Source organism: Periophthalmus magnuspinnatus, chromosome 1 (genome assembly GCF_009829125.3).
Source record: "Periophthalmus magnuspinnatus isolate fPerMag1 chromosome 1, fPerMag1.2.pri, whole genome shotgun sequence".
NCBI lineage: Eukaryota > Metazoa > Chordata > Actinopteri > Gobiiformes > Gobiidae > Periophthalmus > Periophthalmus magnuspinnatus.
The window spans coordinates 35,544,037-35,571,590 of record NC_047126.1 but is presented as its reverse complement, the minus strand read 5'-3'; the positions used below and the strand labels follow the sequence as shown (position 1 = coordinate 35,571,590).

The following is a 27,554-nucleotide window of genomic DNA, read 5'->3' as shown; positions in this document are numbered from 1 at the left end:
GCCCCTGGATGAAATGCCATGTTTTTAGGGTGTCCCATCTGAGTTGGAAGTATCTAACTCATGTGGCTCTGCCTTGGCTCTTCATGTCCACTTCCTGCTCTGATCCTCGTTCATGTTTTTATTCTTTACAGGCCCAGTGTGACGCTCTCCTCGTGTGCTGTAGTGAACATGATCTCACTGAGGTACGGCACATTTCTCTCCTCTCACATTCCTGTGTAAGTGGATGCAGATGGTGAGGCTGGGGCAGGAGCTCAGGGGAAAGTGGCTCCATAAGAACGGCCTTGATGATTGGTTAATGGGGTAAATGTTGGAGAAGGAGCTGTTCATGTCGTGATGTGAGCCTGGACTTCCCGCAATAGTAGTCTTGAGATACAGGTAGGGATGGGACAATATACGATAATATCGTTAATTGTGATAAAAACAATTAATCGTTTGTCGCATTTTTTTATAATCGCGATCATTGTGCACGATTATAATCGCCTTTACGGCATCACACTGCCTCATGTTTCCAGTTCCAATACAATGTTTAGATGTTAGTTTGTGGTGTTTGCCCACTCTGTCATAGCAATGACACTTGTAGCTTCTGTGCTTATCTCTGTCTGAACTATATTCTGTCAGATATCAACAATAAACAAAGTCTGATCCGTAAAGCTCCACAGGAACGTACCAGAGCACACCTCACCCGTGCGCATAGATGAGATGTTAATGTGGCACATCTTATATTTTTACCTACAATAATGCAAACTGCAGAATAAAACAACACCTTTTAAACAATAGACAAATTAAGTCTAATTCATACAGCTGAACACAAATGTGCCAGAGCGCATGGTCCAAATGCACACTATGTGCACAGAAGCAAAGCTAACGATTATACACAGTATATTTTACCTACAATAAAGTCAATAGCAGAATAAACCACACTTACCAATCGGGAACAGCATCCAATCCATCAAAAAATAAGGTCCTTTACTCCTGAGTCCACTGTGGGATCTTTACTCTTTGCCATGAACCGCTCCAGGTCAGAGATGCCTCTAGTTTAACTTGTACAAACATCCACAGTGTCCTCGATCACGTCCTCCCTTTGTTTTGTCCATTTCGTCATGTTTAAAACGCAAAACAACAGTGCGTAAAATGCGCCATTATCCACACATTTCTGCATCCACTCGTTTCCCAGTTCACCAAAGTGCCTTAATTGCATCGTGCAAGTGTTCGTCGACGTGCACTTGTGTCACTTCCGGCGCAACAAGGACCGGTCCATTTCGGCAGCATGACATTGAGGAGTACACATTTTCTTCCGCGTACGTCTGTTTACGGACAACCATGGCCTGTCATACATCATCCTGTCCCGCTGCTCATTGGCTGTAAGGGCAAAACGTCACTAAATGTGTGTGATGTAATTGGTTGATTCTACAAGGGGAAGAGTGGGGTGTAAACTTTCAGTCATCTGTAGCACTGATTCGCTGTCTGCGGCCTCAGTAACCCACAACCCCCACCTTATTGGCCAACACTGGTGTCAATCACAAGCTAACACGTGTGTTTAGCACTGAGGAACAAAGTTGGCGCTGTCAGAAGTTTATTATGCCTGAAATCGACAAAAGAAATGCAAAGAAGTGACAGAGCAGATTTCATATTTGGAGTACTTTCCTGCAGCAGATTGGACATGGAGAATCTTATTTTGTGGACATAATTTCTTGACTAGATTATATTCTCTGGACCTTTACGGAACAAAAGAGACCAACTTTGTGTGAATATGTTGATGTTTGACAGAACCAGAGCGCTCAAAGGTAAGTGAAGTCCAGATTCACACTTTGTGACTTTTCTGTAAAAACGTCTCTCCTGTCAGTGCTGTGGTGATTGCAGGTGAAAATGGTTTACATATCCAGAAAGACGAGCGCCGCAGCTTTAATTAGATGTGTAGATTGTTTGTGTGGGTGACGCAGAAGTGTATGTACATTGCTGTAAAGTTGTAAAGTAGGCCCGGGCTGTCGGAACGTTAACAGGTTAATAATTAAATAATAATATCGTTAATCGCGATTATTTTGGCCACGAGCCTACAATTTAATATCGTCCCTAGATACAGGTCAAACGGCTTCTCACAGATGAAAATAGAATTACTATTAGGTGAATTTAAAGGTTCTTGTCTTCATAGAAATTTTATTACAGTGCCTAAAATGCTCCACTGTACGGCATTAAATGTATCTATCTTAAATGTTGTTATTATGGCCATATTAAAGAGGAAACAGGAGTCAAAACAGATACAAACCGTTATAGTTTTTATTTTGTGCAGTGAGAGCGAGTAAGAGCTCTCACTGCTGTGATTAAACCGGCCACGCCACAAACACACAGCTCCAATTCACTTTAGAAAACTCTGCACCTGCTGCTGTCAGACTCATTTTGGTCTTAAATGTTCGTATTAACCCTCTACATGATCCTGGGGTTTTTATTTCACTATTGTGTCTGTAAATCAAGATATGAACATTGATAACAGACAAATCAGACGCCTTCCCCGAGGTCGCTCCTGCTAGTGTTAGCAACAGGTTTGATTGACAGTGTTGCTAAGTGCCCGCTCTCTCCTAAACCAGCGGTGCGGACAGGAAGGGGCGTTAGCTCCAACAGCCTCGCTCTGGATCAGCTCTTTGGTTGGTATGATACTCGTGGTCAAAATTCCAAATATGAAACTCTGCTCCAGATTAGCTTATAACTGCTAGCCTAGAGTGAAGATGTTTTGCCGCTCATCCAAGAGCCTTCTTCAGGGGACCTAATTTTCCATGTGAAAAAACCTTAAATGTTCTTATAATATTTCCGTTTGTTTGATTTAAGATTGACAAATGAACATACTGTGTGTCCTTATGGTTAAACAGGATTCAGACTCTGGGCTTTTCTGGGAGAACATGAGTTTCTTTCAGTGAAAACAAACTGGCCATGTTCCAAATGTCTACACTGCATTTGCCAGTGCGGGAACTGATCTAAAAAAACAAAAAAACAAAAACATGATTCACATTCTCTTCCAAAAATGCAAAAACAAGTGACCGTAGTCACAGCTCCCGAAAAGGCTGAGAAGGGCACTGTTTCTGTTTTGGTGATGAAGAATCCGAGGAATGTGACAAAGGTATTTGACAGGACAAAGGTATTTGACAGGCCCGTCCCAAGTCCAGAGAACAGCAGGGCAGTCCCCAGCACAGGCCGCTCCCAAGTCCAGGGCACAGGCCAGTCCCAAGCACAGACCAGTCCCAAGTCCAGGCCAGTCCCAAGTTCAGAGCACAGCAGACCAGTCTCCAGTCCCCGGCACAGGCCAGTCTCCAGGACAGGCCAGTCCCCGGCACTGGCCAGTCTCCATGACAGGCCAGTCCCCGGCACAGGACAGTCTCCAGGACAGGCCAGTCCCCGGCACTGGCCAGTCTCCATGACAGGCCAGTCCCCGGCACAGGACAGTCTCCAGGACAGGCCAGTCCCCGGCACAGGCCATTCTCCAGGACAGGCCAGTCCCCGGCACTGGCCAGTCTCCATGACAGGCCAGTCCCCAGCACAGGCCAGTCTCCATGACAGGCCAGTCCCCAGCACAGTCCAGTCTCCAGCACATGCCAGTCCCCAGCACAGTCCAGTCTCCAGCACATGCCAGTCTCCAGCACAGGCCAGTCTCCAGCTATCTGGCACATTTTTTGCCAGATTTTCGTTTTACTGTAGACAGGAAACAGCTGAGTCCAGGCTCACAACTTTTAGCTTGGTGGTGTGCGGTCTCTTTGCTGCCATATCCCACTGCAGCTGATTCTCCTTGAGTCTGTGGTCTGCGCTGTGGTCCCGTTTAAGACTTTTACTATGGAGGAGGTGAACGCTTCAAAGACGAGCAAGGCAAGGCACAATCATTTGAATAGCACAATTGGTACACAAAGTAATTCAAAGTGCTTTACAGAATAAAAAAGACTTTAAAATCACAAATACAAACTTGAATAATCATAAATTAACTTTAAAATGACCTTTTCATAGACAGTCTATATTGCGGCTCATCTCATTTGAATTGTTTTGTGTTTTTCCAGAGTTCATGTATCCTGCAGTGATGGTCTGGTCGCAGTGAGAAGCAAGCGCCCCCTGCCTGTGTCATGGTGTGAGGCTGCGTGCCCGGGCACAAGCATGGCCTCCATGGTTGCCAGTGGAAACCAAGATGGGCCGTCCGTGGTCCTGAAGGGGGTGGATCCAGAGACGTGTATGATAGTGTTCAAGAACCACTGGGCCCAGGTACAGAGGACCACACAGGACCAAACAAAACCACACAGGACCACATGGAACCATACAGGAACACTCGGAACTACACAGGACCACACAGAACCATACAGGATCACACAGGACCACACGGGATCACACAGGACCACACAGAACCACACAGGACCACATGGAAATACACAGAACCACACAGGATCACTCAAAACCACACAGGACCACACAGAACCACACGGGATCACACAAAACCATACGGAACCACATAGGATCACACAAAACCACACAGGACTACACAGAACCACATAGAACCACACAGGACCACATGGAACTACACAGAACCACACAGGATCACACAGGACCACATAGAACCACACAGAACCACACAGGATCACACAAAACCACACAGGACTACACAGAACCACATAGAACCACACAGGACCACATGGAACTACACAGAACCACACAGGATCACACAGGACCACATAGAACCACACAGAACCACACAGGATCACACAAAACCACACAGGACTACACAGAACCACACAGGACCACATAGGATCACACAAAACCACACAGGACTACACAGAACCACACAGGACCACATAGGATCACACAAAACCACACAGGACTACACAGAACCACATAGAACCACACAGGACCACATGGAACTACACAGAACCACACAGGATCACACAGGACCACATAGAACCACACAGAACCACACAGGATCACACAAAACCACACAGGACTACACAGAACCACACAGGACCACATAGGATCACACAAAACCACACAGGACTACACAGAACCACACAGGACCACACAGGACCACACGGGATCACACAGGACCAGACAGAACCACACAGGACCACATGGAAATACACAGAACCACACGGGATCACTCAAAACCACACAGAACCACACGGGATCACACAAAACCACACAGGACCACACGGAACCACACAGGACCACATGGAACTACACAGAACCACACAGGACCACATAGAACCACACAGGACTACACAGAACCACACAGGACCACATAGAACCACACAGAACCACACAGGATCACACAGGACCATACAGAACCACATAGAACCACACAGGACCACATAGAACCACACAGGACTACACAGAACCACACAGGACCACATAGAACCACACAGAACCACACAGAACCACACAGGATCACACAGGACCATACAGAACCACATAGAACCACACAGGATCACACAGGACCATACAGAACCACATAGAACCACACAGGACCACATGGAACCACACAGGACCACACAAAACCAGACAGGACCACTGGGTATCCAGACTGAAGATCTGAGTTAATGTAGATTGTTAGACTGGAGCTAAATTAAATAATCTTTAGTTACAGCCCTGCTCAAGTCTCAGGCAGTAGATCTGGAGTCATTAAACACATTTCACTGAGAGAAAACCTGGCTGTGTTCTAATACTTTGAGCTCTGCCTCGTTCAGTGTGGTCAAACCCAGCGGTCAAACCAGTGGAATCTTGGCTCAGAGTAGCGGCTGTGTGGGACAGCCTGCTGGGCGTGTCCCACACAGACACGAGATGAGGGTACTTTGTTAAATGAAGCTTAACACCAACTGTGATGTCACTACGGAAACACAAGGGCAGGATTTTGGAGATTTGTGGAAACGTGTTGAATTTATTGTTCACAATCTCTGCCAAATTATGTTCAATTTTAAAGTAGAAAGGCGGAGACACAAGCACAATAAGATTCACTTTTTGGCATTTTTGAGCACAGGCCTGCTCGTGTGCATGTTCATTGGTTTTTATAAAAGGCCTCACTCTGCCCTGCTCTGGGTTCACAAGAGTCGTTGATCAGAGAGTTTCATTATCTCAGACGCCCCGTACGATATCAGTGGACTTGAGCTTGGTTTCAGGTCTGAAACTGGAGGATCCTGTTGCTGTTTGGTCCTTAGATCTCACTGCGCCTCATGTTTTATGGATTAGTTTTATATGTGTGTTCTGTGTCTTATCTGCTCATGTCATGGTTCACACATGCAGAGCATCCAGATGTTGTGGCTGCGATAAACAGAAAGTTTTTATTTTTTATTTTTACTGCTTTCTACGTTTTACATACACACAGAAGACATCAGATATATGGAAGATAGCAAAAGATGAAGTTTAAATCTGTCAACTGGACAAATCGTTGTAATGGTGAAGACGTTTCTCTGCTCATCCAAGCCGCTTCTTCAGTTCTGGTCAGAATGCTGGTGGCCACTGCCTTAAATCTATCTGAGGGGAGGGGCTAACCACACTGAAACTGTAAACATATATTGTTTACAGTTTCAGACTAAACTACCCTATTCAGGCCTTAACGACCCTGCTATTGTTCTCATTGTTCTGGGTCTGAGGATGGAGTTGTAGATAGGGGAGAGATTATGTCTCAGGCTCCATTCCTGTTTAAGGAAGGATTCTCTTTCCTAACAAAAATAGCTTCTTTAACTCCTCTCTCAAACCATTTCTTTTCTTTGGCTCAGATCTGAACTTCACTATCTTCACAGGAGTGGTTAGTGGCTTTGAGATGGAGATGTACAGCAGACTGGGTTAATCTCGATTATTAGACTGGTGAGCTGCTCTTGTGATGGTGTTGGTACATGCTCTTGCGGAGTAGCTGTTTAGTTTCTCCGATGTAACATTGCACTCTTCATTACACTGAATGGAGTAGATCATATTACTTTGTTTATAACTCAAGAAGGGAAGGTGTTACTATTCCTTACATGGTTGTGTCTGAAAAAACTTCAGAGAATCTTCAGACAGTATGAGATTCCTCTTTTTCAAACCCACAAACACTTTAAGACAAAAACTGGTTCACCCAAAGGACAAAACCCTGAGCCATAAACAAAGTAATGTGTCTACTCCATTCAGTGAAGAGTGCAGTGAGTGTTACACTGGAGAAATTAAACAGCCACTTCATAAGAGAATGAACCAACACTGTCACAAGAGCAACTCAGGGCCCCAGTCTGCTGTGCATCTCCATCTCAAAGCCACTAACCACTCCTGTGAAGATAGTGAGGTCCAGATTTTAGACAGAGAAAAGAAATGATTTGAGAGGAGAGTTAGGAAAGAGAATCCTTCCTTAAACAGAAATGGAGCCTGAGACATAATCTCTCCCCCATCTACAACTCCATCCTCAAACCCAGAACAATGAGAACAATAGCAGGGTCATTAAGGGCTGAATAGGGTAGTTTCAGCTGAAACTGGAGACAACAGATAGTTTCAGATAGATAGACAGTTTCAGTGTAGTTAGCTCCTCCCTTCAGACAGATATAAGGCAGTGTGCCACCAGTAATCTGACCAGAACTGAAGAAGCGGCTTAGCGGTTTAGCGGCTTGGATGAGCAGCGAAACATCTTTGCTCTTACAATGATTTGTCCAGTTTAGATTTAAACTTTGTCTTTTGCAATGGATCAGACCTGGACGACTGGGGGATTACACATTAGATATATGAAGTAAGATATATAGAATTATGTAGTAAAGAGAACATGTGAAATAACTCGACTAAATGTTTTTCAACAAGGCAAAGGGAGGAGGATTTGAATATAAAATGTTTAAAAATATATATTTAGTACAGTTTTTTTCGCTACATAATTCCATATATCTTACTTCATATTCATATATTCATTTTCTGTCTTATGTTTATAGATAAAATTAATAAAGTAGTAACAAAAAAAAATTGAAAGAGATGTGTCCAACAGATTTGACTGTCTGCTGTCTACGTGTGGCTCTGCCGTCTGCACACACATCTGCCATCTGCGCGCGCATCTGCCGTCTGCGCACGGCTCTGGTGTCTGTACACGGCTCTGCCGTCTGCACACGGCTCTGCTGTTTGCTCACGTGTCACTGCTGTGATCAATGAGGCTGCTGTCCAAACGTGTGCAGTGAGTAGAATGGTGGACAGGTCATCAAAGTGTCTTGTCTCCTCATTAGTGAGCACAGCTCCATCGGGACCGCTGTGTTTGTGTGGCGCATCGTCATGGCAGCAGGGGCGGCCCGGGGACAGTGGCACTATTATGCTAGCTTTAGTCTCCACACAACAGTGACCACTAGCACAAAGACTTGTTTGACTGCTGCTAGCATACTTTATGTGTCCAATGTCAATGCTTTTGTTTATACTGGCGCCGCGTGATCCTGTGGAAAAGTGGTTTTACCTGTTTGAGGTGTAGTCTTTGTTTTGTTTGTTTAGTTTAAGTAGAGAAGTATAGCACATTGAAAGATTAGGCAGAGGAAGAACAATTATTTTATCTTTTTAATACTTTTCTTTCTAATGTAATTCTGTAATGCACTGCTGCCTAATATGATGTGGTGTTGACATCCTGAGGGTTTTTGAACATCGTTCACTTGAATCTACCATAAATAAAATCATAACAGGCGAAGCAGGCTGGGATGGACGCTGGATTGAAGTCCACTGGGAATAGCAGGTGCCACAGGGGGCGCCACGGTCAGGTGACTGTGTTTGTACGAGGATAGAACTCCGCTGGGCATAGCGGGCGCCACGCTCAGGTGCATGTGCCTGTAGGATGATTTGTTTTGCAGTATTTTTCAGGTTTGGCATCAGTACACATTAAAAGAATGCAGTAGAGATAGATATCGGTGTTAACTCTCCTGACAGAGTTGATATTTAGTTTGGGCTCACCAGTCACTTTATAAGTCTTTATTTTAACACTTAAATACGATGATGGCATTCACAGAGTGAGATTACACTGCTCCATTTTGAGCCAGTAATAAAAACAGGGCTGTGGATTTCTAAAAAAATATTTATCTTGAGAAAATGTTTCCTTATTATAGTTAAAGTTTGTGTGTGTGATGGTGGTTGTGGGAGGGGCTGATGAAGCAAATTGGCAGCCTTGCTTATGTCAGTCTGCCCCGAGACAGCTGTGACTACAGTAGTATTTAACCACTTTAACCAATAACAGTTAAGTCTGTCAGGATAAAATGTTTTGAAGTTAGATATATCGCTGAAGTAAATACAGATGATAAACGATAATATTGAAACTGATTTCTGTCACTGACACAAAAACCCAAGAGCAGATTTAAACCACAAAACTTATAAATCTACAATATTGTTAAAAATCATGAGCTGCAAGAAATAAACAGCAGAATGAAACTCTTAAGTCAATAGTTTTAGTTTGTAATGATCTTAAATCATCATCTTAAATCATCATCTTAGTCATCTTAAATCTGATCATATTGCAAAAAAATAACCAGAATGTCCCAGTAGAGCAAAAAAAAAGTAACACTATAAATACTGATTCTAAAAAAATTTGTTCCATCTAAATTGAGCGATGAGCCGATGCAGGGATGATGGTGACAGGCCTAACACCAGTTTGACCACTCAGACTCTGACCTACTCTTTGTGCAGGTGGTGAAGATTCTGGAGAAACACGACCCACTCCGTCACACCTCTGTTCTGACCCTGGGCTCCTCCGGCCGTGCCTCTCGCTGTGGCGCCATCCCCGGAGACGAAGCCAGCGCTGTGCAGAACTATGTGGAGCACATCCTGTTTCTACTGATGGAGGAGGATTGTGGCCAAGCCGGCGCTATGGGACCCATCCTGGAGTTTGTTATCATGGAGAACATCATGGAACGCCTTTTCGTTTGGAGTTTACGCCGGGAATTCACAGACGATATGAAGTTAGAACAGTTAAAGATGTACGAAATGTTGGTGGGTCAAGCGCGTCAGCCTTTACTTCACCACAAGCCGATTTTGCGCCCGCTGATGATGCTGCTGTCATCATGTTCAGGGACCGCAGCGCCACAGGTGGAGGCGGAGCTGGTGCTTCTGCTGAACCAGCTATGTTGTGTTCTGGCTAAAGATCCGTCCGTTTTGGAATTGTTTTTCCACACCAGCGAAGATCAGGGGGCAACCAACTTCCTGATTTTCTCCCTGCTCATCCCATACATCCACAGGGAGGGAACGGTGGGACAACAGGCCCGAGATGCACTCCTCCTCATCATGTCCCTGTCTGCGGAGAACCAGAGAGTGGCCAAGCACATAGCAGAGAATACATTCTTCTGTCCGGTGAGTCAGATGACATCACATCATTGTACAGACCAATCACATTTAACACAGATGACATCACACATTCTACAACCACCGTGTCCCTCGTGGTGTCCTTTGGGGGGTGCTCTGGGAGTATGGGGTCTGGGGCCCTTTGCTAAGGGCTGTCCGGTCCCTGTATGACCGGAGCAGGAGCTGTGTTCATTGCCGGCAGTAAGTCAGACCTGTTCCCAGTGCATGTTGGACTCCGCCAGGGCTGCCCTTTGTCACCGGTTCTGTTCATTATATTTATGGACAGAATTTCTAGGCGCAGCCGGGGGCTTACAGGAGTCTGTGGATGATGTTGTCCTGATGGCCTCATCGACCCAGGACCTGCAGCAGGCACTGGGGTTTGCAGCCGAGTGTGAAGTGGCTGGGATGAGAATCAGCTCCTCCAAATCCGAGGCCATGGTTCTCGACCGGAAAAAGGTGGTTTGCTCTCTCCGGGTGGGTGGTGAGTCTCTGCCCCAAGTGGAGGAGTTCAAGTATCTCGGGGTCTTGTTCACGAGTGAGGGAAGGATGGAGCGTGAGATTGACAGGCGGATCGGTGCAGCGTCTGCAGTGATGCGGTCGCTGTATCGGTCCGTTGTGGTAAAGAAGGAGCTGAGCCCAAAGGCGAAGCTCTCAATTTACCGGTCAATCTACGTTCCTACCCTCACCTATGGTCATGAGCTTTGGGTAATGACCGAAAGGACAAGGTCGCGGATAAAAGCGGCTGAAATGGGCTTCCTCCGCAGAGTGGCCGGGCGCACCCTTAGGGATAGGGTGAGGAGCTCGGTCACACGGGAGGAGCTCGGAGTAGAGCCGCTGCTCCTACACGTCGAGAGGAGCCAGCTGAGGTGGCTCGGGCATCTGCTCAGGATGCCTCCTGGACGCCTCCCTAGGGAGGTGTTCTGGGCATGTCCCACCGGGAGGAGGCCCCGGGGAAGACCCAGGACACACTGGAGGGACTATGTCTCTCGGCTGGCCTGGGAACGCCTTGGGGTCCCACCGGAGGAGCTGGAGGACGTGTCTGGGGTGAGGGAAGTTTGGGAGTCCCTGCTTAGACTGCTGCCCCCGCGACCCGGCCCCGGATAAGCGGAAGAAAATGGATGGATGGATGGATAGACATCACACATTCTACAGACCAATCACATTTAACGCAGATGACATCACACATTCAACAACTGTTGTGATTGTTGTTGTGGCTGTTGTTATATTTACAGTCTACGCCTTTAACTAAAGAAAAAGAAAAAAATGATGTCTTGTGTCTTTTGTATCAGTCAGAACAGTGAGTAGTATCTGTCCACATGCTGACATCTGCTGGCTGTTTGTGTAACTACAGTGTGCTATAATGTTTTCAAATGAGCTCTTAGACCAGGGGTCGGTAACCCCCAGAGCCACATGCAGCTCTTTCATCCTTATACTGTCTCACAGACACAGACACAGCTCACAGTCCTGCGTAAAGAGCCCTGATTTTCAGACCCTGTGCGCACAGGGGTCAGGAGCAACTTTCGCCCGTCCCTAATGACACACTAATAAGCTCGTCCGTAGATGTATCATGAAAATCCTGCTGGAAATCGCCACAGAAATCTATTTTATGTAGTAGCAAGTATATTATCTGCTCTTGTCTCCGCGATGACGTTTCACGTATAACACATCAGACACATCGCTCAAAAGTAGAGCCACAAGCGAGTGAAAATGAGCCAAAACAAAAGTCTTTGGAGAGCTTTTAACAAAGGGGAAAAGGACAACTGAGGCTACGACCTTGAAGAAAAAGATTTTTTTATGCACTTAAGTTATTTTGGCCATATTTATCTGCCACGTGTAGAAGGCCGGTCCGTAAAAATAAAACCTAAATTATTCCATTACATTATTGTTATAATACACAGTGTTATCTTCAGTTTAGATGTCAAAAAGTATTTGCGGCTCCCAGTGTTTTATTTTACGTGGAAAGTTGCTCCAAATGGCTCTTTGCGTGTTAAAGGCCGACCCCTGTCTGACATTCAACTGATGGAGAAAATCTCTGTCATTCATCAGTGCCACACACACAGGCCCAGTTTCACACTCTGATCTCAGCACTACAGCTAACATCATTTAAGTCCAGATAAAACAGTGAGAGCACAGGTCAGACACGGGTCAGACACGGGTCAGACACAGGTCAGGCACAGGTCAGGCACAGGTCAAGCACAGATCAGACACGGGTCTGACACGGGTCTGACACGGGTCAGACACAGGTCAGACACAGGTCAGACACAGGTCAGGCACAGGTCAAGCACAGGTCAGGCACAGGTCAGGCACAGGTCAGGCACAGGTCAGGCACGGGTCGGGCACAGGTCAGACACAGGTCAGACACAGGTCAGACACAGGTCAGGCACGGGTCAGACACAGTTCAGGCACAGGTCAGGCACAGGTCAGACACAGGTCAGACACAGGTCAGACACAGGTCAGACACAGGTCAGACACAGGTCAGGCACAGGTCAGGCACGGGTCAGACACAGGTCAGACACAGGTCAGACACAGTTCAGGCACAGGTCAAGCACAGGTCTGACACGGGTCAGACACGGGTCATGCACGGGTTAGACACGGGTCAGGCACAGGTCAGGCACAGGTCAGACACAGGTCAGGCACAGGTCAGGCACAGGTCAAGCACAGATCAGACACGGGTCTGACACGGGTCTGACACGGGTCAGACACAGGTCAGGCACAGGTCAAGCACAGGTCAGGCACAGGTCAGGCACAGGTCAGGCACAGGTCAGGCACGGGTCGGGCACAGGTCAGACACAGGTCAGACACAGGTCAGACACAGGTCAGGCACGGGTCAGACACAGGTCAGACACAGTTCAGGCACAGGTCAGACACAGGTCAGACACAGGTCAGACACAGGTCAGACACAGGTCAGGCACAGGTCAGGCACGGGTCAGACACAGGTCAGACACAGGTCAGACACAGTTCAGGCACAGGTCAAGCACAGGTCTGACACGGGTCAGACACGGGTCATGCACGGGTTAGACACGGGTCAGGCACAGGTCAGGCACAGGTCAGACACAGGTCAGGCACAGGTGAAGCACAGGTCAGGCACAGGTCAGGCACAGGTCAGACACAGGTCAAGCACAGGTCAGACTCAGGTCAGGCACAGGTTTTCCCCCAAGGTTGTTCCTAACATTAGTAACAGGTTTGATTGACAGTGTTGCTACGCTCCCACTCCCTGCTAAACCAGTGGGGCGGGTAGAGGCGTTACCTTCAACAGCCTCCCTTTGGATTGGGTCTTTGGTTGCTATGATACTCGCGATAGGAATTTCAAAAATGGAACTCAGTTGTAAGTTAGCCGCTATAACTGCTAGCCTCGATGACCTTCACTTGAAGCTGAACGCTGTGGGTCACACTCACTCATACCACTTCTACAGTCTGTGGATTGGACCATGTATCAGAGCACTTTATGTTTTAATGCAGATTCTCCTGATGACTGTCGATAAACAGCAAAATAAAATAGAATTTTGTGACTGGACAAAAGTTTAGAGTGAAGACGTTTTGCCGCTCAACCAAGAGGCTTCTTCAGTTCTGTGACCACTGGACTGGATGGAGCTGAAGAAGCCTCTTGGATGAACCGCAAAATGTCTACACTCTAAAACTTAAGTCCAGTTATAGAATTAGAATTGAATTTTCTGTTGTTTTGGCTCATCCCCTCCCAGGTACTAGCCACAGGTTTGAGTGGTCTGTACTCGTCTCTGCCCACCAAACTGGACGTGCCCAATGAGGAGTGGCACTGTCTGCACAGGGAGGACTGGCTCCGGATTCCCGCTCTCGTCCAGTTCCTTAACTCTCTGGAATTCTGCAACGCTGTGATTCAGGTTGGACAGATGACTGCAGATATGTTTTCATGTCTTATAATTAACTTTACTGTTCTATGATACCACTGACTAAATATGCAGGTTGAAACTTTTGTACCAACTCAGAGTTTGATTGTATCGGCCAAGAGTCTCTTGAATATTTATATTTAAGTGTGAAATAAGTGTTCTGAGTGACACTGGCTGTTCTCTTGTCTCTGTGTGAGTGACTCTGGCTGTTCTCTCTTGTCTCTGTGTGACTCTGGCTGTTCTCTCTTGTCTCTGTGTGACTCTGGCTGTTCTCTTTTGTCTCTGTTTGAGTGACTCTGGCTGTTCTCTTTTGTCTCTGTTTGAGTGACTCTGGCTGTTCTCTTGTCTCTGTGTGTGTGACTCTGGCTGTTCTCTTGTCTCTGTGTGAGTGACTCTGGCTGTTCTCTCTTGTCTCTGTGTGACTCTGGCTGTTCTCTCTTGTCTCTGTGTGTGTGACTCTGGCTGTTCTCTTGTCTCTGTGTGAGTGACTCTGGCTGTTCTCTCTTGTCTCTGTGTGACTCTGGCTGTTCTCTCTTGTCTCTGTGTGACTCTGGCTGTTCTCTCTTGTCTCTGTGTGTGTGAGACTCTGGCGGTTCTCTCTTGTCTCTGTGTGACTCTGGCTGTTCTCTCTTGTCTCTGTTTGAGTGACTCTGGCTGTTCTCTCTTGTCTCTGTGTGAGTGACTCTGGCTGTTCTCTCTTGTCTCTGTGTGACTCTGGCTGTTCTCTCTTGTCTCTGTGTGACTCTGGCTGTTCTCTCTTGTCTCTGTGTGTGTGAGACTCTGGCTGTTCTCTTTTGTCTCTGTTTGAGTGACTCTGGCTGTTCTCTTTTGTCTCTGTTTGAGTGACTCTGGCTGTTCTCTTGTCTCTGTGTGTGTGACTCTGGCTGTTCTCTCTTGTCTCTGTGTGACTCTGGCTGTTCTCTCTTGTCTCTGTGTGACTCTGGCTGTTCTCTCTTGTCTCTGTGTGTGTGAGACTCTGGCGGTTCTCTCTTGTCTCTGTGTGACTCTGGCTGTTCTCTTGTCTCTGTGTGACTCTGGCTGTTCTCTCTTGTCTCTCTGTGTGTGAGACTCTGGCTGTTCTCTTTTGTCTCTGTTTGAGTGACTCTGGCTGTTCTCTTTTGTCTCTGTTTGAGTGACTCTGGCTGTTCTCTTGTCTCTGTGTGTGTGACTCTGGCTGTTCTCTTGTCTCTGTGTGACTCTGGCTGTTCTCTCTTGTCTCTGTGTGACTCTGGCTGTTCTCTCTTGTCTCTGTGTGACTCTGGCTGTTCTCTCTTGTCTCTGTGTGTGTGAGACTCTGGCGGTTCTCTCTTGTCTCTGTGTGACTCTGGCTATTCTCTTGTCTCTGTTTGAGTGACTCTGGCTGTTCTCTCTTGTCTCTGTGTGTGTGACACTAGCTGTTCTCTCTTGTCTCTGTGTGAGTGACTCTGGCTGTTCTCTTGTCTCTGTGTGAGTGACTCTGGCTGTTCTCTTGTCTCTGTGTGACACTAGCTGTTCTCTCTTGTCTCTGTGTGTGTGACTCTGGCTGTTCTCTTGTCTCTGTGTGACACTAGCTGTTCTCTCTTGTCTCTGTGTGACACTAGCTGTTCTCTCTTGTCTCTGTGTGACACTAGCTGTTCTCTCTTGTCTCTGTGTGAGTGACTCTGGCTGTTCTCTTGTCTCTGTGTGAGTGACTCTGGCTGTTCTCTTGTCTCTGTGTGACACTAGCTGTTCTCTCTTGTCTCTGTGTGTGTGACTCTGGCTGTTCTCTTGTCTCTGTGTGACACTAGCTGTTCTCTCTTGTCTCTGTGTGACACTAGCTGTTCTCTCTTGTCTCTGTGTGACACTAGCTGTTCTCTCTTGTCTCTGTGTGAGTGACTCTGGCTGTTCTCTTGTCTCTGTGTGACACTAGCTGTTCTCTCTTGTCTCTGTGTGAGTGACTCTGGCTGTTCTCTTTTGTCTCTGTTTGAGTGACTCTGGCTGTTCTCTTTTGTCTCTGTTTGAGTGACTCTGGCTGTTCTCTTGTCTCTGTGTGTGTGACTCTGGCTGTTCTCTCTTGTCTCTGTGTGACTCTGGCTGTTCTCTCTTGTCTCTGTGTGACTCTGGCTGTTCTCTCTTGTCTCTGTGTGACTCTGGCTGTTCTCTCTTGTCTCTGTGTGTGTGAGACTCTGGCGGTTCTCTCTTGTCTCTGTGTGACTCTGGCTATTCTCTTGTCTCTGTTTGAGTGACTCTGGCTGTTCTCTCTTGTCTCTGTGTGTGTGACACTAGCTGTTCTCTCTTGTCTCTGTGTGAGTGACTCTGGCTGTTCTCTTGTCTCTGTGTGAGTGACTCTGGCTGTTCTCTTGTCTCTGTGTGACACTAGCTGTTCTCTCTTGTCTCTGTGTGTGTGACTCTGGCTGTTCTCTTGTCTCTGTGTGACACTAGCTGTTCTCTCTTGTCTCTGTGTGACACTAGCTGTTCTCTCTTGTCTCTGTGTGACACTAGCTGTTCTCTCTTGTCTCTGTGTGAGTGACTCTGGCTGTTCTCTTGTCTCTGTGTGAGTGACTCTGGCTGTTCTCTTGTCTCTGTGTGACACTAGCTGTTCTCTCTTGTCTCTGTGTGTGTGACTCTGGCTGTTCTCTTGTCTCTGTGTGACACTAGCTGTTCTCTCTTGTCTCTGTGTGACACTAGCTGTTCTCTCTTGTCTCTGTGTGACACTAGCTGTTCTCTCTTGTCTCTGTGTGAGTGACTCTGGCTGTTCTCTTGTCTCTGTGTGACACTAGCTGTTCTCTCTTGTCTCTGTGTGAGTGACTCTGGCTGTTCTCTTTTGTCTCTGTTTGAGTGACTCTGGCTGTTCTCTTTTGTCTCTGTTTGAGTGACTCTGGCTGTTCTCTTGTCTCTGTGTGTGTGACTCTGGCTGTTCTCTCTTGTCTCTGTGTGACTCTGGCTGTTCTCTCTTGTCTCTGTGTGACTCTGGCTGTTCTCTCTTGTCTCTGTGTGTGTGAGACTCTGGCGGTTCTCTCTTGTCTCTGTGTGACTCTGGCTGTTCTCTTGTCTCTGTGTGACTCTGGCTGTTCTCTCTTGTCTCTGTGTGTGTGAGACTCTGGCTGTTCTCTTTTGTCTCTGTTTGAGTGACTCTGGCTGTTCTCTTTTGTCTCTGTTTGAGTGACTCTGGCTGTTCTCTTGTCTCTGTGTGTGTGACTCTGGCTGTTCTCTTGTCTCTGTGTGAGTGACTCTGGCTGTTCTCTCTTGTCTCTGTGTGACTCTGGCTGTTCTCTCTTGTCTCTGTGTGACTCTGGCTGTTCTCTCTTGTCTCTGTGTGACTCTGGCTGTTCTCTCTTGTCTCTGTGTGTGTGAGACTCTGGCGGTTCTCTCTTGTCTCTGTGTGACTCTGGCTATTCTCTTGTCTCTGTTTGAGTGACTCTGGCTGTTCTCTCTTGTCTCTGTGTGTGTGACACTAGCTGTTCTCTCTTGTCTCTGTGTGAGTGACTCTGGCTGTTCTCTTGTCTCTGTGTGAGTGACTCTGGCTGTTCTCTTGTCTCTGTGTGACACTAGCTGTTCTCTCTTGTCTCTGTGTGTGTGACTCTGGCTGTTCTCTTGTCTCTGTGTGACACTAGCTGTTCTCTCTTGTCTCTGTGTGACACTAGCTGTTCTCTCTTGTCTCTGTGTGACACTAGCTGTTCTCTCTTGTCTCTGTGTGAGTGACTCTGGCTGTTCTCTTGTCTCTGTGTGAGTGACTCTGGCTGTTCTCTTGTCTCTGTGTGACACTAGCTGTTCTCTTGTCTCTGTGTGTGTGACTCTGGCTGTTCTCTTGTCTCTGTGTGACACTAGCTGTTCTCTCTTGTCTCTGTGTGACACTAGCTGTTCTCTCTTGTCTCTGTGTGAGTGACTCTGGCTGTTCTCTTGTCTCTGTGTGACACTAGCTGTTCTCTCTTGTCTCTGTGTGAGTGACTCTGGCTGTTCTCTTGTCTCTGTGTGACACTAGCTGTTCTCTCTTGTCTCTGTGTGAGTGACTCTGGCTGTTCTCTTGTCTCTGTGTGACACTAGCTGTTCTCTCTTGTCTCTGTGTGAGTGACTCTGGCTGTTCTCAGGTGGCTCATGTTGATGTCAGAGACCAGCTCGTCAGCTACATCTATAATGGTTTCCTCGTGCCTGTCCTTGCACCAGCACTGCACAAGGTCAGGACTAATACTACACTACTACTACTACTACTACTACTACTACTACTACTACTACTACTACTACTACTACTACTACTACTACTACTACTGTACTACTACTGTATCACTACTTCTACTATTACTCATACTGCTACCTTTTGTGAACATCTTTAGAATGATCTTGAGTTGTATCAGAACAAGTATAAGACCACATTGGCTGGTATCAAAATGGAGTTAGTGTGACATCAGATAGACATGGATAGATATGAATGTGAAAATTCCATAACTGAGGTTTTGTTGCGTCCACAGACGACGGTGGAGGAGGTGATGACCACGACGGCTTATCTGGAGCTGTTCCTCAGGAGTGTGTCAGAACCTGCTCTGCTCCAGACCTTCCTCTCCTTCATCCTCCTGCACCGCTACGAGAACGTGCACATCTTAGACACGCTCGTCAGCCGCATCAACACACCATTCCAGGTACCAGACTGCAACACAACACCAACTGAGCATGGACCCTCAGATACCAACCGATACTAAAACTAATATCGAAACTAGACACGCTTTTGAACAGGTATCCATACTGTAAGGAAAACCCACATTTTAGATACGCTGGTCACTAAGTATAGAAAATCAGCACTAATCCATACTAAAAGTATTAGGCGTTATGCAGATGGCGTCACAGCTTCTGGAACAGTGTTAGTGAGTGGTAAAGTTATACAACAGTCATGACATTGTCATCTGTAAAAGCTCCAAACGCTAAATCTAAAGTGTGAAGAGCTGCTGCAATTTAGGAAACAAAGATAAAAGTGCACACCTCTGATCAGTGTTCAGTTTGTGCCATAGACTGTATAAAGAAGTGGACTTGAGTGGGACGTCACCACAACGTTCAGCTCCAAGTGAAGCTCATCGAGGCTAGAGCAGTTATAGTGGCCAATTTGAAGCTGAGTTCCATATTTGGAATTCCGATCCGTATCATAGCAACCAAAGAGCCAATTCAGAGCGAGGCTGTTGAAGGTAACGCCTCTTCCTGCCCACACTGCTGGTTTAGCAGGGAGCGAACGCTTAGCGATGCTGTCAATCAAACCTGTTGCTAGTGAAGTGACCTTGGGGAAAGAAGGTGCCTGATTTGTCTGTTATTAATGTTCATATCTTGATTTACAGACACAATAGTGAAATAAAAACCCCAGGATCATGTAGAGGGTTAATATGAACATTTAAGACCAAAATGACGAGTCTGACAGCAGCAGAGACAGAGAGAAGGGACAAAGTTTTTACACAGAAAGTGAATTGGAGCCAGAGTCGATGGAGCTGGAAGTGCGCCCATGATTACTTCCTGTTTGGAACGCAGTGGCTAGCGGGTTAGCCATGTTCATTTATACATACAGTCTATGGTCAAATCACCCACTGTGACATACGCACTTCCTTCTCCAGTTTTATTTTCTTAATCAATGATACTTGTAGGATTCGGCAGTGCGATTTAAAATGTGTAAATTATAACAAAATGATCCTCAGGGGTCACAAATTTGAACCATAGTGACTCAAGCACAATCAAGTTCATATGGCAATAATATAAAACAAAATGCTAACATCACCGTGTTAGATTTGCCTCTTTTGATAAAAGTTGCTAACCTCATTATACCTTCACTCCTGTAGTACACACCTCTTCTACATCACACTAGACTAAACTAGTAGAGTGTCTTGCTCATGAACTCAACACTTGCACGTTTGAGAGGAAGAATCCAACCTCTGACCTTCTGATTGAACCCTGTCACCACTGAGCCACTGAGGAGGTCACATGTTTGTTCTGTCCACAGCTGGGCACAGTATCCCTGGCTCTGTTCCGCACCCTCATTGGCCTGTACTGCGAAGACGTCATGCTGCAGCTCGTACTGAGGTGAGCTGCGTCGTTCACCATAGAAAACAGTGTGAACAGGGTAGCAGCAACAGTCTGCCCCCGTGTGACCTGGAGCGGTACTACCTGTGTAACTGAATACATGCGCCGAAAATACAATCAGAGTACAGTTACAGTATTTTCAGGACTATAAGTCACACTTTTTTCATAGTTTCTCCAGCGGTTTGACTTATACTCAAATGCGACTTATATGTGAAATTATTAAAATATATAATTTCACATCTTTGTTATTGTCACAGTGACAGCTGCAGGAGGGCACTGTAGGCTTGTGTACCAGACTGCCACGCAGAAGCTCTGCTTCATCTACTTTCAGAGCAGGCAGAGCTGTTGAGAAGCGAGGATGAAGAATTCAGTGGATTTAGTCATTTGGAGTGAGAGCCAGAGTAAACTTGTTGCTTGTTTTTTCTGCTTTATTTATCTGATTAACTGTTAATATCTTACGTTAACAAACCAGACACGTGTTCAGTTCTGTCTGTGCTTCATGGAGCTGAATAAATATAAATGTGTTACGTTAGCGTGATGTACTGATATTCAGCCGGTTCTTCTCTATTTTATTATTATTATAACTTGCCTTTAAAGATAAAATGTCTGTTCTTGGTCTTGGATTTTGTAAAATAAATTTCCCTCAAACATGCAATTTCAGTCCAGTGTGACTTATATATGTTTTTTATATATTATATATGTTTTTTCTTCATTATTATGCATTTTTTGCTGGTGCGACTGATACTCCAGAGTGACTTATAGTTCAGAAAATACAGTACTTTTTCATTTGGTGGAGGTCAGAATTAGGGTCCAAAGACGGAAAACAGCATTTATTTTATTAAAACGAAAGTAAAATAAAACAAAACGGATCCAACTGTATTTCTCAAGTAATGACAGTAACTTTTTGTAAATAAAAGTCTAAAATTTCTGAGACTTTCTGGGATGATGACGACCTGTAAAAAGTCTTAGTATCACTTTAGATGTCCAACCAGGATATCGACTGAAGCGATTTTTGGAGCCGATATCTGATCCAGCTCACGTTTCAGTATCAGTGTCGATATCTGATGTCAATATGATACTGGTGTGTCCCTGGTTAGAATAGTTACTTTCCTCATATCAAAGGAATGGAGTGTGGTACTTGATCACAAAATGTCGGCTTCAAACTGCACAGAAGCAATGAGGAAAAAAGAAAACACCGCTCTTATGGTGTTTCCTTCTCCTGTTAGCGATGGGAAAACAGAACTAACGCTGAAACTTATATGAAGCTGTTTTCAATTCATGTCAGACTGTTTCATGAGCCCTGTTCAAACAAACCATATACAGTAAGTCCACAAGTCCATTTAAAACATTAAAAACAGGAGCAGGTGTGAGTATAAATGTTTATCTCCACATTATTAAAGCGCTGCAGTGGCTCTGTCCAGTTTTTCATGTCAATTCAATTCAGTTAATTTATTTTTGTAACGCCCAAAATCACAACAACAGTTGTCTCGAAGGGCGTTCATGTTTTGGTTGATGGGGGAAACCGGAGTACCCGGAGGAAACCCATCCAGACACGAGGAGAAACATGAAAAACTCCACACAGAAAGGCCTGGGCGACCCGGGGATCCAACCAAACCCTCTGCTGTGAGGCATGAGTGTTGCCACTCAGCCACCGTGATATACACACAAAAATGTCCTTCAAATAGATTCCATTTATGGGAAGAAAAATAACCAAAAGCTTTTTCACATTTCAGTTCTAGAGTGGACAGTTTTTAATCCTATCTCATGCCTTTATACTATCATTTAAATGCATTTCGATGTAAAACTGTTCACAATGCAGTACTCTGGTTGAGCCTATCTTGGGAGGTATTGTGTACTCAGTAAAGTATGGAGCTCAACAGCGCCCGCCCCTGGTTCCAGAAGTAACTTTCTCATTCCTTTTTCCCCTAGAGTTTATGAAAAAGATCATATTAAAAGTTAAAAGCTCAGGTCTAACCAGCTGGTTAGCGCATGGCTGGTTAGCGCACGGCTGATTAGCGCGCAGCTGGTTAGCGCACGGCGGGTTAGCATGTGGCTGGTTAGCCTCTGTGACGTCTTTGGACTCTTAAGATTTGAATTTTACCAAAGGTCTATGGGAAAAAAACATGTAAAATGTATTTCCAGAAGTTGGAAGTGGGTGGGGCTGTGGCGTCTGCCCGTCACCCCCCCAGACTGTGTAGCTAACGTTATGTCCCGCCTCTTTTGTCTGCAGGTACTTGATCCCCTGTAATCACATGATGCTGAGTCAGAGGCGTGTGGTGAGGGAGAGAGACTGTTACTCTGTGTCTGCAGCTAAGATCTTAGCGCTTACGCCGTCGTGCTGCTCCCCCGACCGAAGCCCGCCACCTTTAAGACAGCTGGAGTCTATCCTGTTCTCCAAGGGCCCCGAGACACCAGGTAATGAATTCTTAAACCAGCTCTGATGTGCTTGTGTCTCTATAGTTATAATCTGTGACATTATATGCGTGTGTGTGATATTTCTATGATTTATAATTGACATAAAATGGCAAATCGACTAAACAGCTCTACAAATGTAATAATGTGATATTTTCTCCTCTTCAGATAAAACTGAAAGCTTCTCCAGTGACGACGGCCTGGGGAACTCCTGCACCATCGGCTCGGAGCTGTACCTGGACGTGAGCTACCTCCATTACCTCTATGACGCCCGCCTCAGCATCAGCAGCTGTCTGCGGGCGTGCCAGGTGTGGTCGGCCCCCTACGATGGCCTGGACCCACCCCCGGACCAGTACCAGGCCGGGGTGTTGGAAGAGCCGCTACTCAAAACCAAGCAAATAAATATCAGGAAAATAAAACAACCAATCGTGCTTAGGAGACCGGCACCTTCAGCTGACTCGACGGCTGCCATTTTGGAGCTAGAATGGGACGACAGCTACGACGCCTGTCCGGTGCAAAATCCAGAAGCTACGGTGGAAGAGAAAACGGTTCTACCAGAAGTGGAGCCACCAAAACACATTCAAGAAATGCGCAGGACGGCGATAATGCTAGTCAAAGATTCGTACATCGAGGAATCAGAGTTCCAAGATGATGTTTTGGTCTACAGTTTGGTCGCTAAAAAAGATAGCCACGATGTAGAAAGAACTCAACTCAGAATATCAGAGTCGGGAGCTTCAGCAGGGGTGGAATTTAAAAACGGGGTGAAGGGCAGCGACGCTAAAATGGATGGTAAATCAGGTCAAAAAAACTCCACGTCGGAAATGGCGGAAGATCTGCTGGCACAGTATGAGGACTTGATCCGGACTTTGGACCCAGAGGTGGGCGACAGGATGGGGGGAGTGGAGGCAGAGGGGGAGAAGAGGGAGGACGAGGGTGGAGAGGAGGAAGAGGAGATGGATTTCAGCGCATTCACAGGAGAGACGCTAGAGTCTGACACACTGCCGTTTCCATTTGGCCCTAAGCCGAGGAGTGGGAGTACGAGTAGAAGTCCTTCAGTACCTTTTACAGGTGAGTCAGGTTTATCTGTTTTGATACCGATGTCGATACTTTGGCTATAAGTATCTGCCGATCCCCGATACTGTGAGACTGGCATCAGAACTGAAACCAGTGTGCCAGGGAACAGTAGTGTGACTTGGAAATAGTTCCCATCCAAAATAGAAAGCCAAAAAAATCACCATCTCCAAATTTAAACAGTTTTAGTATTATTTTAACTTTTCAACCAAAAAAGTGCATCTTGACTCCAGGCCCGGGTCTACAGGTGTCCCAAAGGGTGCCGGTAAAATGCTGGAGTACTGTCTTTGCACCCTTTTGAAACTCAGTTTGGGACCTGCTTGAAGCAAAACAGTTTAAAACACTCTTGTGTGTCTTCCTCAGGACTGTTCATCAGCATCCTCCTGTTTTAAAACTCTGGTCTCTCGTGCGTCCTCGTGTTTTAAAACTCTGGTCTCTCGTGCGTCCTCGTGTTTTAAAACTCTGGTCTCTCGTGCGTCCTCGTGTTTTAAAACTCTGGTCTCTCGTGCGTCCTCGTGTTTTAAAACTCTGGTCTCTCGTGCGTCCTCGTGTTTTAAAACACTGGTCTCTCGTGCGTCCTCATGTTTTAAAAGACTGGTCTCTCGTGCGTCCTCATGTTTTAAAAGACTGGTCTCTCGTGCGTCTTCCTCAGGGCCGTTTATCAGTGTCCTCCTGTCCCGACTGGAGAACATGCTGACAAATCCTCTCCATGTGAACCTACTCCTCACGGGGATTGTGGCCCAGCTGGCAGCCTACCCTCAGCCTCTACTGCGCTCCTTCCTCCTCAACACAAACCTGGTGTTCCAGCCCACTGTGCGCTCGCTCTACCAGGTAAAACGCTCAGGTGTGCCACCAGGGAGGGGCCCATGTCCAAACAGGGGCTGCATATATTGATGGGACGATACCACAAGCTTTTAAACAAAACTTTGATTTCAGTGGATTTAAACCGCAATCTGCATATTCTCTGAGCTCTGTCCAATCAGGACCGACGATGCTGTTATGTGAGTTTATGGGTTTAGAAAGAAGCAGAGACAGAATACAGTCACTCCACTCATGTGGAGTACCTGTTTTCTGGTGCAGTTACTCTTTCATTTGGTGGTGGAAAAGAGTACATCAAAAATTTCCCAGAATGAAAAAGTAGTGAAAAGCCGTGGGCAGCACTGGTCACTAGAGCGGTCAATATAGACCACAGTGCATTGGGAGTCATAAAAACAGAGACAGGTGTTTAATGGGACACAACATGACTGAAGTTTTGTTTTATCTCACTGTGGATCTGATTATAAATAAAACACTCAACATGTTATGGTGTAAAGATTATAGTGTAAAGGTGCTAGTGTTAGCCTTTAGCTGGAGCTGCTAACAGAGCCATCATTTCCACATTTCAGACACAAAGCTGTGGGGCTGTGGAGTGAGCGAGGGGTCAAGGGCTGTGGAGTGAGCGAGGGGTCAGGGGCTGTGGAGTGAGCGAGGGGTCAGGGGCTGTGGAGTGAGCGAGGGGTCAGGGGCTGTGGAGTGAGCGAGGGGTCAGGGGCTGTGGAGTGACTTAGGGGTCAGGGGCTGTGGAGTGAGCGAGGGGTAAGGAGTATTCAGAATGCATTACTCTGACTGTGTCAAAATACTTTTAAAATACAGTTGAATGCAGTATTGAGTATTCTGTGTCTAAGTACATGTTGAGAGTATTCCTCCATGACTGTAGACAGTGCAAACAGAGGCTCTTGTGTTTGTCCTGCAGGTTTTGGCCATTGTGAAGACTCGGATCGAGGAGCTCACCGTGAGGAGGACGGACTTCACTGAGATGATCACCACAGCTCAGCACTGGCTCCTCGCCCGAGAGAGCAGAGCCACAGGTACCACACAGGGACCTCATTATGTTATGGCTTAAAATGAGGTCACAGCGCCCCCTTTTGCACCCCTGTAGACCCAGCCTCTACTCTACTTGTTTTAGGAATACATATTTTTGACTATTTGACTTTGATTAAACAAGCCATATTGAGCTTGTGTCTCTATAGTTCTCATCTCTGTGGATCATTTTGTTATAATTTACACATTTTAAATCACAATATTCATCTAAAACAACTTTGTCATAACAACAAAGCGCCGCATGCTGTCGGTGCCCCCTATGGACAGATGCACATCACACTAGAGCAGCACTTTTTTTCTCATTTGTGCCAAAATGATGCGACGCTGCTGAATCTTACGAGTCTCACCGATTAAGAAAATAAAACTGTAGAAGTGGGCGTGTGTGTCACAGTGGGCGTGTCACAGTGGGAGTAGTGGGGTAGATGGCAAAATGGTAAAATGTCATCTTGAAAATAGTTGATGAACGATTTACTCAAACATGAATCACTCCAAATACAACTTCAGAGGCTCAATGAGAAGAAAGGACTACAACATGGATAAACATCTGAACAGTTTGAAGAACAGAGCTGATTTAACATAATAATGACTAATGTAAGATGATAATAATAATAATAATAATAATAATGTAATATTTTCCAGAAAACACGAGGAGTGAAGAACCAGGCCTGCTCCTCCAGAACCCGCCTCCTCCCAAACCTAAGCCCATGTCCTTGGACCACACCGACGTCTTTGCTACCGTCCTCTTCTCCGAGTTCCTCAAAGAACTGGCAGCCATCGCTCAGGAACACTCCATTCTCTCCTACATTCCCATGGAGGAGTGAGTCATTCCTCAGTCTGAGCCCGAGCACCGTATCTGAATCCAAGCTCCGTATCTGAGTCTGACGCAAATCCAGCAAATGACTCAAACTGGGGAATGACGTCCACATCTGCTCATCACACCTGTAAAAAGACTTTGAAGAGACCTATTTTTAGATTACAGAGTATTTATTTTTTCCAGATTAGAGAATAGCTTTAATATTTTTAAATACTGTTTCACATTTTGGCCGTTTCTCGATCTCCTTTGCAGCTGGCAAAGACCATCTGGAAAATCCATGTATTTTGTCTGATCTTCAGGTTTGATTTGAAAACTCCAGCCTCAGTGGAATGGACGAACTGAGAGTCGTGCTCTGTTTGTAAACTGTTTTCAGGAAGAGGGAGGATGTGTTTGTTTTTACCTGCAATGTTCCACACTAAGACTTTAAAGTGTGTATGATGATTCTCTCTATATTAAATAATGTAAATACAAATTATGCTCAAAAGAGCCGGCTCGTTCAAAAGAGTAAAAGAGCCGGCTCGTTCAAAAGAGTAAAAGAGCCGGCTCGTTCAAAAGAGTAAAAGAGCCGGCTCGTTCAAAAGAGTAAAAGAGCCGGCTCGTTCAAAAGAGTAAAAGAGCCGGCTCGTTCAAAAGAGTAAAAGAGCCGGCTCGTTCAAAAGAGTAAAAGAGCCGGCTCTTTTGAGCATAATTTGTATTTACATTATTTAATATAGAGAGAATCATCATACACACTTTAAAGTCTTAGTGTGGAACATTGCAGGTAAAAACAAACACATCCTCCCTCTTCCTGAAAACAGTTTACAAACAGAGCACGACTCTCAGTTCTTTTACTCTTTTGAACGAACCACCTCTTTGAACGAGCCAGCTCTTTTGAAGGAACCGATTAAGGGTTCCTTAACGTGAACACTTGGAACCAAATCTCATTTTTTAAAAGAACTAAATCATTTTCTTTTTAATTTGAAAGGCTAAACTCACTCTCAGTCTGAACCATTTCAAACAGATCTGAGCCTCGGCCATTTCTCTGGAATTTGTTTGTATTAAATGAGTTTTCACTTTGGCGTCTCTCGACAAACACAAAAAAGAGGGCTGTTTGAAATGAACAGATCCAAAAGATTCGGATCCAACAAAAGAGCCGAAAGTCCTATCACTAGTTCTAGTCCGTGTCTCGTAGACGGACGTCAAGTCTCACAAAACCACAGATAAGGGTTAATTTATTGACTACTGCCCTCGTGGGATCTACTTTTCTCTAAATATCAGGCTGG

The 27,554-nt window shown here is 45.9% G+C and overlaps 1 protein-coding gene across 1 annotated transcript in view; it reads left to right on the top strand.

The window, feature by feature from the left end:
- Nucleotides 1-26,685, top strand: part of fhip1aa (FHF complex subunit HOOK interacting protein 1Aa) — a 40,036-nt gene extending 13,351 nt beyond the window's left edge. Inside the window, exons 2-13 of the mRNA XM_033971767.2 lie at nucleotides 132-182; nucleotides 4,035-4,233; nucleotides 9,613-10,272; nucleotides 13,962-14,120; nucleotides 18,173-18,259; nucleotides 18,551-18,718; nucleotides 20,056-20,135; nucleotides 22,366-22,550; nucleotides 22,716-23,615; nucleotides 24,271-24,449; nucleotides 25,351-25,465; nucleotides 26,118-26,685. Coding sequence (XP_033827658.2) covers nucleotides 169-182; nucleotides 4,035-4,233; nucleotides 9,613-10,272; nucleotides 13,962-14,120; nucleotides 18,173-18,259; nucleotides 18,551-18,718; nucleotides 20,056-20,135; nucleotides 22,366-22,550; nucleotides 22,716-23,615; nucleotides 24,271-24,449; nucleotides 25,351-25,465; nucleotides 26,118-26,299 — 2,928 coding nt within the window. The 5' untranslated portion in view covers nucleotides 132-168 and the 3' untranslated portion in view covers nucleotides 26,300-26,685. The remainder of the gene's footprint in view (nucleotides 1-131; nucleotides 183-4,034; nucleotides 4,234-9,612; nucleotides 10,273-13,961; nucleotides 14,121-18,172; nucleotides 18,260-18,550; nucleotides 18,719-20,055; nucleotides 20,136-22,365; nucleotides 22,551-22,715; nucleotides 23,616-24,270; nucleotides 24,450-25,350; nucleotides 25,466-26,117) is intronic.
- Nucleotides 26,686-27,554: the final 869 nt, after the last annotated feature.